Source organism: Bubalus kerabau, chromosome 2, assembly GCF_029407905.1.
Source record: "Bubalus kerabau isolate K-KA32 ecotype Philippines breed swamp buffalo chromosome 2, PCC_UOA_SB_1v2, whole genome shotgun sequence".
Taxonomy (NCBI): Eukaryota; Metazoa; Chordata; class Mammalia; order Artiodactyla; family Bovidae; genus Bubalus; species Bubalus kerabau.
This window is the reverse complement of record NC_073625.1, coordinates 37549154-37563419: the sequence shown is the minus strand read 5'-3', so window position 1 is coordinate 37563419 and position 14266 is coordinate 37549154. Positions and strand designations below refer to the sequence as shown.

The 14266-nt window shown below is 37.2% G+C and overlaps 1 protein-coding gene across 2 annotated transcripts in view; it reads right to left on the bottom strand.

The window, feature by feature from the left end:
* The window catches only part of VEGFC (vascular endothelial growth factor C), an 87237-nt gene that overhangs the window by 21661 nt on the left and 51310 nt on the right, over positions 1-14266 (bottom strand). For both annotated transcript variants that reach the window (XM_055567468.1, XM_055567467.1), the window contains exons 2-3: positions 7777-7990; positions 6041-6231 (exon numbers count right to left, since the gene is read on the bottom strand). In XM_055567468.1, the coding sequence (XP_055423443.1) occupies positions 6041-6231; positions 7777-7990 (405 nt within the window). The remainder of the gene's footprint in view (positions 1-6040; positions 6232-7776; positions 7991-14266) is intronic.

Below are 14266 nucleotides of genomic sequence, written 5' to 3'. Positions count from 1 at the left end.
AGAAGTCTGAGGTGGAGATGAAGACTTGGGGGAGGGATCCCCAGAAGAGCAGAGAGAGAAGTTGAGGAAGGAGAGCATGTGCAATCAGAGGAGGGTACCTGGGGCAGGGCCCAGAAGACTAAGTGCCTCCTTCCCAACTGACTTTAAATTTTTAATTGCAAACTCCTGAAAATCTTTTAAAAATTCAAGTACTAAAATGAAAACTACCCTACTATTTATAGTTACACAGTTAAAAACTGCTGCTTTCAGATCAGAATTTATAAGAATTGTGAAAAGTGATTATTGTAAGTATCAAGTCTATTGAAAAGGATCCAAACAAAATGGGAAAACAACATAAACCAACAACAATAAACCAGACAGACTTCAAAAATGGTGCAGCAAATTCCGATTGTTTTTCTTGTGAGCAGATAATAGGGAGGAAGCAGGTAAAACGAATAGTAGCAACATCATAAATGTATTATAAAATAATCCTAAATTCTGTGGTCTTGTGGTGAAAGAAGGTGAAATACAGCCAGAACTATTTCCATATGATATAAGGTAGACTTAATTTTCTTACAGGAAAAAGATACCACGTTTGATGTTTAAGTACTGAGGCTACTGGATCAAATTCTGTTTTACTTAAACACAGCACTTAAACTGGAGAAGGCAATGGCACCCCACTCCAGTGTTCTTGCCTGGAAAATCCCATGGACAGAGGAGCCTGGTGGGCTGCCATCTATGGGGTCGCACAGAGTCAGACACGACTGAAGTGACTTAGCAGCAGCAGCACTTAAACTTAGCACTAAATGCTCTTAGCCCTGGAGACTTAGAATTTCTGAAGCCTAAACCCCTTTAGCAATGGCACCACACTCCAGTACTCTTGCCTGGAAAACCCCATGGATGGAGGAGCCTGGTGGGCTGCAGTCCATGGGGTCGCGAAGAGTTAGACACGACTGAGCGACTTCACTTTCACTTTTCACTTTCATGCATTGGACAAGGAAATGGCAACCCACTCCAGTGTTCTTGCCTGGAGAATCCCAGGGAGGGAGGAGCCTGGTGGGCTGCCGTCTACGGGATCGCACAGAGTCAGACACGACTGAAGTGACTTAGCAGCAAACCCCTTTAAGGCCCCCAGTGTGGCAGAGCAGTTTGTATGCTGTGTTAATACTTGTCTGTACATAAAAATCTTCATTCTGATACCAATTAGGTGAATATGTGACCCAACTGGACCAGTGACCTAATTAGAGAATAAATATGCAGTGGTCACAGAAAACTACTAATGGTTTGTTGAAGACTAAATATATTTGTTTTGCTTACTAACAAAGAACTGATTTTCTGTTTCTCAAATTCAGACTTTTACCTAAGGGACTCCAACTTAGCACACATGTAAACACATATTTAGTAAGCTGATAGTAAGAGAAATAGAATGTTGACTTTTGCTTGTATTAAATATAAATGGGAAAAAAAGGAAAAAATTCTTTTCAATTTGTTAAAGAAATAGACCTTTTTAAAAGATGGAGCTGCGGGGAAAATAAAAAGATGGAGCTGAAATTTATAGTATACACTTTCGGTTGGTAAAAGAATCACTTAAAAATTACACAAGTGAGTTAATCAACTGTTTTAATATTATTAAACATTAAGAATTGTTTTAAAGTCTGATTGAACACTTAAGGATTAAGGGTCAGAGAACCAACTCCCTAAAACTGTAGGGCAAATGCTGTGGGTGTGTCTGTATTTTCATTTCTTTTCTGGTGAGAGGGTCCATGGTTTTTTGGGGCTCCTATAAGGGGATGTGCATTCCTTCTGTGGTGGGCACCTGGATGATCAGTGCTGTGGATGTGTCTATATCTTCATCTTTTTTCTGGTGAGAGGGTCCACGGTTTTGACTGTGTGGATCACAATCAACTGTGGAAAATTCTGAAAGAGATGGGAATACCAGACCACCTGATCTGCCTCTTGAGAAATATGTATGCAGGTCAGGAAGCAACAGCTAGAACTGGACATGGAACAACAGACTGGTTCCAAATAGGAAAAGGAGTTCGTCAAGGCTGTGTATTGTCACCCTGTTTATTTAACTTATATGCAGAGTACATCATGAGAAACGCTGGACTGGAAGAAACACAAGCTGGGATCAAGACTGCCTGGAGAAATACCAATAACCTCAGATATGCAGATGACACCACCCTTATGGCAGAAAGTGAAGAGGAACTAAAAAGCCTCTTGATGAAAGTGAAAGTGGAGAGTGAAAAAGTTGGCTTAAAGCTCAACATTCAGAAAACGAAGATCATGGCATCTGGTCCCACCACTTCACGGGTAATAGATGGGGAAACAGTGTCAGATTTTATTTTTCCGGGCTCCAAAATCACTACAGATGGTGACTGCAGTCATGAAATTAAAAGACGCTTACTCCTTGGAAGGAAAGTTATGACCAACCTAGATAGCATATTCAAAAGCAGAGACATTACTTTGCCAACAAAGGTTCGTCTAGTCAAGGCCATGGTTTTTCCTGTGGTCATGTATGGATGTGAGTGTTGGACTGTGAAGAAGGCTGAGCGCCGAAGAATTGATGCTTTTGAACTGTGGTGTTGGAGAAGACTCTTGAGAGTCCCTTGGACTGCAAGGAGATCCAACCAGTCCATTCTGAAGGAGATCAGCCCTGGGATTTCTTTGGAAGGAATGATGCTAAAGCTGAAACTCCACTACTTTGGCCACCTCATGCGAAGAGTTGACTCATTGGAAAAGAGTCTGATGCTGGGAGGGATTGGGGGCAGGAGGAGAAGGGGACGACAGAGGATGAGATGGCTGGATGGCATCACTGACTCGATGGACGTGAGTCTGAGTGATCTCCGGGAGTTGGTGATGGACAGGGAGGCCTGGCGTGCTGCGATTCATGGGGTCGCAAAGAGTCGGACATGACTGAGCGACTGATCTGATCTGATCTGATAAGGGGGTATGCACTCCCTTTGTGGTGGGCACCCAGATGATCAGTGCATGAAACAGACCTGTTCTTCCCTTTGTGGAGGTGATAGACATTAATCAAATAATAATGACCCTATATTATGAACTCAATTATTATAAGGTATAGTTGTTGCTTTGAAAGAAAAGTATTAGAAACCACAAAGAATTTTCAAGAATACTGAGTGTAAACCAGTCATAAAAATCTCCCCCAGGACTTCCTGGAACCACGCCATACTTGAGTTGAGGTCTGAGGAGCTGGATCTTAGCGGGAGGAGACTAGAAGGCCAGGACGGCTCAGAGGTGTGTGCAAAGGTCTGGGGCGGAGGGGGAACTGAAGGAAGCTGAGAACACAGGGACTAGAAAGAGGGAGGTCAAGGGAGATACGTGTTAAGAGGATGCGGTGGAGGAAGGCAGAGGCAGTGATAGAGAATTTGGTCTCATTCTAGGAGCAACTGGGAATCGCTGAAGCCCTCTTACTCTGGAAACTGATAGCATCAGTCTTATGTGTTTGAAAATATCCTCGGGGGCGGTGTAGAGGATGGTTATGAAGCAGGGACGGGGAAGCTGGGAGAGCAAGGGGGATGGTGTTTCCTAAGTCGGAAAGTGCATCAGAAGTGTTTTGGATGACAGACATGGTGCTGGACATGGGGATTCGAGACACTTACGGGATAAAATTAACAAATTAACATCTGATTTGGTGACAGTCCCGTCAGAGACGATTTTCTTCTTTCTGACTAGAGATGACGTCATGCAGTGAGAGGGAAAACTAGAAGGTGCTTTTTATGGCACTGTTGTTGTTTGGGGTTTGTTTGATGTCTCAGAGAAAAAGCCTGACTGAGGAACTTTACACAAAATGTTGGGCATCGGTATCTAAAAGATATATTTTGAATTACTTAATGTAAATATTAAAGTAATCATTAATGTTACTCTATAAAGCTTGAGACATTGTAAAACCAGATTCATTTAAAACACTCTCTAATTAACACACAGTAGAAGAATTTGTGGGGAATTAGTAATGAAACAATAATATGGAACAACAGACTGGTTCCAAATGGGGAAAGGAGTATGTCAAGATTGTATATTGTCACCCTGCTTATTTAGCTTATATATGTGGAGTACATCATGAGAAATGCTGGGCTGGATGAAACACAAGCTGGAATCAAGATTGCTGGGAGAAATAGCAATAACCTCAGATATGCAGATGACATCACCCTTATGCCAGAAAGTGAAGAGGAACTAAAGAGACTCTTGATGAAACTGAAAGAGGAAAGTCAAAAAGTTGGCTTAAAACTCAACATTCAGAAAACTAAGATAATGGCATCCAGTCCCATCACTTCCTGGCAAATAGATGAGGAAACAATGGAAACAGTGAGAGGTTTTATTTTCTTGGGCTCCAAAGTCACTGCAGATGGAGACTGCAGCCATGAAATTAAAAGACACTTACTCCTTGGAAGAAAAGCTATGACCAACCTAGACAGCATATTAAAAAGCAGAGACATTTCTTTGCCAACAAAGGTCCGTCTAGTCAAAGCTATATGGTTTTTCCAGTAGTCATGTATGGATGTGAGAGTTGGACTATAAAGAAAGCTGAGTGCCAAAGTATTGATGCTTTTGAACTGTTGTGTTGGAGAAGACTCTTGAGAGTCCCTTGGACTGCAAGGAGATCCAACCAATCCATCCTAAAGGAAATCAGTCCTGAATATTCATTGGAAGGACTGATGCTGAAGCTGAAACTCCAATACTTTGGCCACCTGATGCAAAGAACTGACTCATTTGAAAAGACCCTGATGCTGGGAAAGATTGAAGGTGGGAGGAGAAGGGGATGACAGAGGCTGAGATGGTTAGATGGCATCACCGACTCAATGGACATGAGTTTGAGTAAGCTCCGGGAGTTGGTGATGGACAGGGAGGCCTGGCATGCTGTAGTCCACGGGGTTGCAAAGAGTCGGACACGACTGAGTGACTGAACTGAACTGAGTAATGAAAAATATCTTTGGATGTTGTCAACTGTTAACTTAATATCGCCAAGTAAATAAGTGAACTATTGAAAAAAACAGGAATTTCCAGAAATGAACACTAAAATTCCAATACTACAACAGCTGTCATTCAAATCTATACGATATAAGCACTTAAAAAATAAAATTTCATCAACTAAATCCAATAAGGCAGTTCTAAAATGATAAATTATGAGCTCTTAATAGATACATTTTGTTTTATTTGGTAAAATAATTTTTCAAAAACCTATCATTTGAGTGTATTGCATATCACCCTAATTTTAAAAGAGACATAGCCCTTTATTCTTTGGAAAACTCAACTGGTATATCTATGCCTTTAAAAAAAATCAATGCAAGTTGATATTTCATTTAAACGAAGTACCACAGTAATAAACAATATTGTCTAGGATGCATATCATACCACTTGACTGAAATATTTTAAAATATACACAACTAAAGATATTAAAAAAATGTATTTTACAATAATTCCTAAATTCCTCGTTTATTTTCTGTAACTTTAAAAAAAGTCAACATGTTTTTTTCATCAGACTCAGAAGACCAAAATTCCTTTTAAATAAGAGTTTAACTTGAATATAAAAACAGGCTTATTTTTAATCTTAAGTATCTTTTAAAAATCAATACTACCTTTTGGAGAATATGATACTGTCATTAAGTTTTTCCATTTGATTTTTAAAACGTGGTTTTGATGCCACTATATAAACAGAGTTCACAAAGTATCAGTTCCTTTTTGGTGATAGTCTCTCATAAAAAACACAACTATTGAAAAATTAACTTCATTCTTCACAGACAATAGAGGCAGCTCTGAATTTAGCTAATTTATTAAAAAAATTTTTTTCTTTTGATGTGGACCATTTTTAAAGTCTTAATTGAGTTTGTAACAATATTGCTTTTTTTTTATGTTTTAGTTCTTTGGCTGCAAGGCATGTAGGGTCTTAGGTCTTCGACCAGGGACAGAACCAGCGCACCCAGTATTGGAAGGTGGAGAGTTGCAACCACTGGACTTCCGGGAAGTCCCTGAACCAGGCTCCTTGAAGGGGAGCAGAGGTGAAGCCGGGCCGGGGAGCGCCCTGCCGGAGCCGCACACCTACCGTCTTGCTGAGGTAACTTGTGCTGGTGTTCATGCACTGTTGCCCCTCGCTGTTGCAGCAGCCCCCACATCTGTAGACGGACACACATGGAGGTTTAAAGAAGGTGTTTGTTGCTGCTCCAAACTCCTTCCCCACATCTATACACACCTCCCGTGGCATGCATTGAGTCTTTCTCCACTCATTATCAATACCTGTCGGGTCACAGGGAAGGCCGTAAGTTACACAGATGCCAAAGTGGAAAAACCCACAGCAGTTGGAAGTCACTCACAATGGATTGCAGAGTTATTAGTGTTATGCTTCCTTACAATTAGAATAGATTCTACCGTACAAATATAGTAGATTCAACAAGACAATTAGAATAGATTCTACAGTACTTTACTTGTCCATGTGTGCTCAGTCATGTCCGACTCTTTGTGAATCCATGGACTTAGCCTCCAGGCTCCTCTGTCCATGGGTTTTTTTCCCAGGCAAGAATACTGGAGTGGGTTGCTATTTCCTCCTCCAGGGATCCTCCCAACTCAGGGATTGAACCCTTGTCTCTTGGCTCCTGCACTGGCAGGTGGATTCTTTACCACTGAGTCACCTGGGAGATCCCTGAAAATTTAACATGTAGATGCTTATAAAACCCATGGAGATAGAATCATGCTCATTTGTTATTATATCTAGTATTTTTAATGTTGCAAAACAAATATAAACAACATGTTTAATTTCTCTTTTTAAACTGAGTTGTGAATGAGATGATGGCTTTGGTTTGGAAACTCATTTTTAGGCTGGTGACCATGTCTTGGTGATAGCTACTTGAAATGAGAAGGTATTTTCTAGCAACTGGGACATGTATCCTGAACAAAGTTTTTTTTCAGGAAAGTCAAAACTTCCTATTCCTTTCATGCTTTTTCTCTTGGAATTCTGTTTCCAGTGAGTTGGTGTTTTACCTACGGCACTGTTGACTCTTTAAAGACCTCATTATAGATGATGTACTTCTTACATGTTCTAGTTTATTTTTCTCCTATTTCCCCTAAAATAAAGTTTCTAGGAAAAAAAGATATAAACTGTGGGTTATTCAGTCATGAAGCCATTTTGTTTGTTTGCTTTTGTTCTCAAAATAATTTGCAATCTCAAACCGTTATATCAGTTAATATCTAACAACTGAAAGGAGTTATTTTTTAAGTAGTCCAACAATAGATCACCAGGGGGTCTATGCCACTTTGTGCAACACCATAATTTTTTGTGACTGCTGCTTAGAGATCTCTCACTAACTTTACCAAAGTCTAGCTCTCAAGTTAAGTTCCATCCAAAGCAACAAGAAGCAAATAGCAGTTGACAAGATGATTTTGGATGATGTAGAAAGTAAACATTTCTATATCCAAAGCAAAAGAAAAGTTATGTGCAATTATTTTTTTGTGATATAGAATGTTTAAGTGATTGAAGTGTTACAGTGTATAAAATTTGTTTGTATGTTTTAAAATTTTTCTGATGGGGTATCATCTCAATTAAAAAAAAAATCACAGTGTGCTGATATGCATGCACCTGTCTTTATTTTTCAAGAAACCACTTTAACCACTCACAGTGAAATCTTAAAGTTCTGTATTTGGAAAATAATTCTTTATTTTCTGTTTTACTTTTGGCCTTAAAGGTATTCAATAGTATTACAAATGCTGAAATTAAAGGATCAGAATGGCAATTTGCGCCAGGTTGACATATGAAGCTTATTATATATTTTCTTTTCCCATACTTACTTCTTAAGATCTCTGTATTATAATGTGCTGCAGCAAATTTTAGAGTCTCTCCTGTCCTTATGTTGGTGTTAGCCTGTTCTGTACTATGTTGCCAGCCTTCTTTCCTTAACTGACACTTGTACATTTTCCAATATTCGGGGTAGAGCACAGTCATGAGTTCATCCACACTGGACACTGACCGCAGCTGCTCCTCCATTTCTTTGCCTGCATAAGCCTGTGGAAGAAGAATGCAACATAGTACTTCTCAGATTAAGGAAACAGATGCACTAGAAAACCTTCAGGCTTGTTTGATATAAATATGTATATGAGCATATATATATATATATATAAAATACATGATAGATTTCTATTAAAATATTATTTATTTTCCCCAAATTGCTTAACTTTTCTTGGTAGAATTATATTCATCTTTTAATTTGAATCAATAACACAAGTTAAATTAAATTAAATATCACAATTAAAATATAAAATACACATTTGGTCATTAGGATAGAAAATTTTGAGACACAATTTTTAAAATAATTTCTAAAGTAGCCTATTTTATTTCTCATTGTTTTACAAAGTTGATGAATGTGTAAGTTTAAAAGTTATCTAAGCTTCTATTACCCTCCAACATAAATAAGATTAGATAAGAATTCAGTCTATGATAATTCTTTGTTTCACTTTTAGTAATTAACATCAATAAAATATAATTAAGCAGGATGCTTGAAATTAGGAATTTTAGTTTATGAAAACTATTTTAGAACAAAAGATCCCATAGATTTTAATAACAGAATCACAATAAGGTTTACATTTTGGTGGAACCTTCCAGTATTTCCAAAAAGTCTGATCATCAAGATTTATTCTGCCAGTAAAAAGACATGCTGCAATAGCTCAGAGAACATGAATTCTGCTAATTAGTTAACGGTCTATATTGGTGTATTCAATTAAGTAGAACATTCCAAGTTATATTGAAGTAGTTACCATATCTAAAAAAAAATAATTTTTTTTCTAAATTATACCTCGAAACTATGGAAAATGGGACATTGTTTAACTTTATATACAAAGTGAAATACATCATCAAATGTTTATTTTTATATTGCCATGATTATCCCATCTTAAGTCTAATTATATAATTAAATACTTAGGACATTAAGTCTCAAAGAGGTGTTAAAAATGTAGCTACTTGCCTCCCACCTCCCCTGCCAGGTATCTTGTATGACATCAGGAATCTACATTCCAACAATTTACAGATTTCCCTTTCTAATTTCTGAAGTACAAAATTAATTTATTTGCTTTAAAAATCAAAATACAGTTAAACTGAAAGTCTTTCCACCACACTCCAAGTCATTCTGATGTAGGTGATTTTTGTACTACATTTTGAGAAACATAATCTAAGATAGTTTTCTTACATTATCACAGAGCCTCCTAGGCAGTAGCTTATGAAATGGGTTCCTTCCTATTAGATAATAAAACTGGCTGTGCAGTTCAGCATTTTCCTCTTCCTCACTGTTGTGTGAATTGAGCATATGGATTCATCACTTCAAGCCTGGTATTGATAGTAATCCATGGCTTTCTTTTTTTTTTTTAATCCATGGCTTTCTTAAAGATTACAGGATGATACACCAGTCAGTTATACAAAATACTACTCTACTGAATACATCAAGAGTCAGGTGGACAGGAGACCTTAGCTTACACAAAAGTGATAAAATATCCTCTCACAGTCTTCCAATTAAATGTGTATGAAATATCTTTCTCAGGAAAATGGCACATGAGACACAAGATTCAAGAATCATCAACATCTCAGAATCTGAAAGGATTACTACTGAAGAGAAAGATGGCAAAATGCATGGGTATATCAATGTCACTGCCACCTAGAGGAACATGTCATGGGTGGGGTTCTGTTTGCCTGTTTGCATGACTAGCCCTTGAACACCCAGAGTAATGTTCTCACATTACATTACCAATTACTGTGTAATTGGTGGGTCTCTGGGCCCCGGGGTACTTTCCCCCATGACTCAGCTGGAATCAAAGCCAGGTTGTGACCTAACCTGATCACATGAGTCTCACAAGAAACAGGCAGGAATGTTCTCTTTACCAAAAGGAGCTGCAATACAACACCAACATTGTGTGACACGGTGAAAGGTACACACCAAACTATTGCTTGAGAAGGCTGTTGGTGAAGAGGGCTTTCAGCTAAGTATTATGTGAAGTTTCATGGCAAATCAGTTTTGTACTTTAAAATTTAAAAAGGAAAATAACTCTAACAATAATTACATCTCTAAGAGAAAACAATTGATTACCCAATAGAGAAACAGAAGAAAAACATAAGCATATAAACTCACAACAGAGAAAATGCAGTATAAAAAATGAAAAAGATACTAGAAAATAAAAGTTACCCTATTTACCCTATTTATACTCTTAGATTGAAAAAAGGCCTTTCTAGAAGTGAACAGGAAAACAAAATGTAAACTATTTTTATGGTAGAAAACACTGTAAACAAAAGACAGACAATAAAGTAGAAAAATCATTGGCAATACACATGACAGAGAGAAAAGGGCTAATATTCTTAAAATATTATATGAACATACTAAGAAAATATAAGCAGACACTTCAATAGAAAAATGGACAAAGTACTTGAACTGCATATTCACAGAGAGTAAATACAATTCATGTGTACTTGGTGACAGCAGAAATGAAGGAAACTAGCGTCCCTTTCAGTCCTGGTGAGAGTATAAATTTGTATAGTTATTCAAGGAAAAAGTGCTATTTCAACTTAAAAGGCCTTAGAATGAAGCTCCATTTTAGACAGCGAATGCACTTTGGAATTAAATTCCCTATCTAACAGGAGTGATAATATAATTATGCCAGAAATATGTACATATTTATCATGAGGCTGTCTATGATAGCGAATATAAAAAACAGCTTTACATTCAATAATTAGGAATTGACTGAATAACGTACAATACAAACAGAAACTAGCGCAGAGAGTAATGTCACTATAAAGTGATATGAATATGTAATCTAGATGTGAACAGAGGCTCATAATACAGTCTATGAAAATGGAGAAAACACAGCTTATATATAATACACCCCTATACACACTGTTCATATATGTACAATTTTTATTTCAGAAAACAATATATCTAGACAGATTGCATGCATGTATGTATGTGTTCTCAAGAGTAAAATATATGTGGCAAAAAAGTTATCATCTTCAAGTTGTAAGATTAAGCTAATTATTATGTTCTTTATATATTTCTATGGCTTCCCAGGTGGCTCGGTGGTAAAGAATACACCTGCAATGCAAGAGACATGAGTTCAATCCGTGGGTCGGGAAGATCCCCTGAAGTAGAAAACGGCAATCCACTCCAGTATTCTTGCCTGGGAAATCTCATGGTCAGAGGAGTCTGGGGGCTAGAGTCTGTGGGGTCACAAAGAGTCAGACATGATTTAGGGACTAAACAACAACAAAAATATTTCTATATCTTAAAATTTAAATTTTAAATGTAAAGCCTTATTACCTGAATAAAAATGTAACAGTAATCATTTCTAAGCATGTTGGAAGGCTATAGTATTTGCTCTCATTTCAGCCTTTCATTTACTTCACTTTTCTTATATCTGCACAGACCATGCCTTTGATATACTATTTGACTTAAAACAAATCCAATTTTGGGACTAGAGCCCCTCAATAAATAATATAACTTTATAAGACCAAAAAACCATTGGCAAAAGCAGAAGCTATCACAGGCAAATGTTATAAAAAAGCTTGATACTGAGTAATTTACTTACTTATTCCCACTAGATTTTAGTTACCATATTTGCATGGAAGAAAAATAAGCTGTAGTATCAAAAGATCCAGATATTCATGTTGGCTACAGACCTTTTAATTTTAAGTTTTTAAAAAAAAATAATATATATATATATATATATAGTTAATTGACTGATGACTGCTTTACAATGTTGGTTTGCTTTCTGTCATACATAACATAAATTAACCATAGGTGTACATATGTCCCCTCCTTCTTGAATCTCCCTCCCACCTCCTGCCCTTTCCCACCTCTCTGGGCTATTACAGAGCCCCAGTTTGAGTTCCCTGAGTCATACAGTAAATTTCCATTGACTACCTCTTTACATATGTTAGTGTATATGCTTCCATGCTGCTTTATCCATTCAGCTTACCCTCTCTCTCCGCTCCCCTACCACTGTCCATCAGTCAGTTCCCTATGTCTGCATCTCCACTGCTGTTCTGCAAATAGGTTCATCAGTACCATCTTTGTAGATTTCATATATATCCATTAATACATGGTATTTGTTTTTCTCTTTCTGACTTACTTCATTCTGTATAATAGGTTCTAGGTTCATCCACCTCATTAGAACTGCCTCAAATGTGTTCCTTTTTTTGGCTGAGTAGTATTTCATTGTGTATATGTAACACAGCTTCTTTATCCAGTCATCTGTCAATGGACATCTAGGTTGCTTCCATGTCCTAGCTATTATAAATAGTGCTGCAATGAACACTGGGGTACATGTGTCTTTTTCAATTTTGGTTTCTTCAGGGTATATGCCTAGAAGTGGTATTGCTGGGTCATATGGTGGTTTTATTCCTAGTTTCTTTCTTTTTTTTTAAGAATCTCCATACTGTTTTCCATAGTGACTATATCAATTTACATTCCCACCAACAGTGCAAGAGCGTTCCCTTTTCTCCACACCCTCTCCAGAATTTATTGTTTGTGGAATTTTTGATGATGGCCATTCTAACCAGTGTAAAGTGATATCTCATTGTAGTTTTGATTTGCATTTCTCTAATGAGTGATGTTGATCACCTCTCCATGTGTTTATTAGCCATCCATCTGTTTTCTTTGGAGAAATGTCTGTTTAGGTCTTCTTCCCACTTTTTGATTGGGTTGCTTGTTTTTCACTATTTAGTTATATGAGCTGCTTGTATATTTTGGAAATTACTTCTTTGTCAGTTGTTTCATTTACTATTCTTTTCTCCCATTCTGAGGGTAGTCTTTTCACCTTGTTTATATTTTCCTTTGTTTTGCAAAAGCTTTTAAGTTTAATTAGGTCCCACTTACTTTTGTTTTTATTTACATTATTCTAGGAGGTGGGTCACAAAGGATCTTGCTATGATTTATGTCATACAGTGTTCTGCCTATGTTTTCTTCTAAAAGAGTTTTATATTTTCTGGTCTTACATTTAGGTCTTTAGTCCATTTTGGGTTTATCTTTGTGCATGGTGTTAGGAAGTGTTCTAATTTCATTCTTTTACATGTGGTTGTCCAGTTCTTCCAGCACCACTCATTGAAGACACTATCTTTTACCCACTGTATATTCTTGCCTTTTTTGTCACAGATAAGATGCCCATAGGTGTGTGTGTTTATCTCTAGGCTTTCTATTTTTTCCATTGGTCTATACTTCTGTTTTTGTTCCAGTACCATATTGTCTTGATGATTGTAGCTTTGTAGTATAGTCAATAGACTTTAATTGAGTAACATCAGATTTAATTCCTCTGAACCTCATTTGACCCCGTAAATGCCAATAATGGTATCTTCCTCATGGAGTTTTTGTGATGATTCAAATATACCTTTAATATGAATGTATATTATACATTTCATAGTTGGGAGTGGGATTACTTGTCATTTTACCATCTTTGGGGAGCAGAAGCACAGTACAGAGACTATGGTTTTAGATAAACTGAGTCTCAAACTGTAACTCTGAGTATTGTGCCAGCTCTTCTTTAGATCTGCCTTCTGCAATTTTGTTCTAAATGAGCAGCGACCTAGATACTGAGTTGTTAAGCATTATAGTGCATTCTGTAAATCCAGGAAGAACAAAATCTTGAGAATAGGTATTACCTGCTAACCATGGCACATTCACATTGATAGTTTATTTTCAATAAGTAAAAGAGGCCGCAGCAACCTAGAATGAGTTCTGAACCAAGGAAACACTAAATTCCTTCAAGAAGAAGTTCTATCCATATGAAAAGCTGGTCCTTTGTCAATGCTTTCTTGAGTCTTTATTTCACCAGTGTTTTCCAGAATGCTGAGGTCATTTTCTTGAATATTAATATATTCCTTTTATTTTCCAAAGGGATTTGGTGTGTCTTAAAATAGTGTCTTACTAATGGATATTCAACTGTAATGGAAAGCCTAACATAATCTAAGAATGAATCCAACTTTGCATTCTGTCTTGGAGGGATCAATTAGGAGAATACTGTAATTACTCCTTTGTATCATCAGCAAGTATACATTTGCAAACTATAATCCATGTGACAGTTTTTGGAAGATTTTGAGATGCTGTGGCAATAAGAGCTGAGAGTGCAGTGTTGAAAGCAGAGCTACAACCAAGCATAAACTCCTTCTTTGGTGATTCCTACAGCCAAAACACACCTCCTTCTTACTCTGCCAAGAGCCAGATGAAGCAAGATCTCTGATTCTAGAAGTTACATAATGAGAAAGAGCTTTGGGATTTTACCTACACTCTACAATTCTCTGTAACATAAGAAT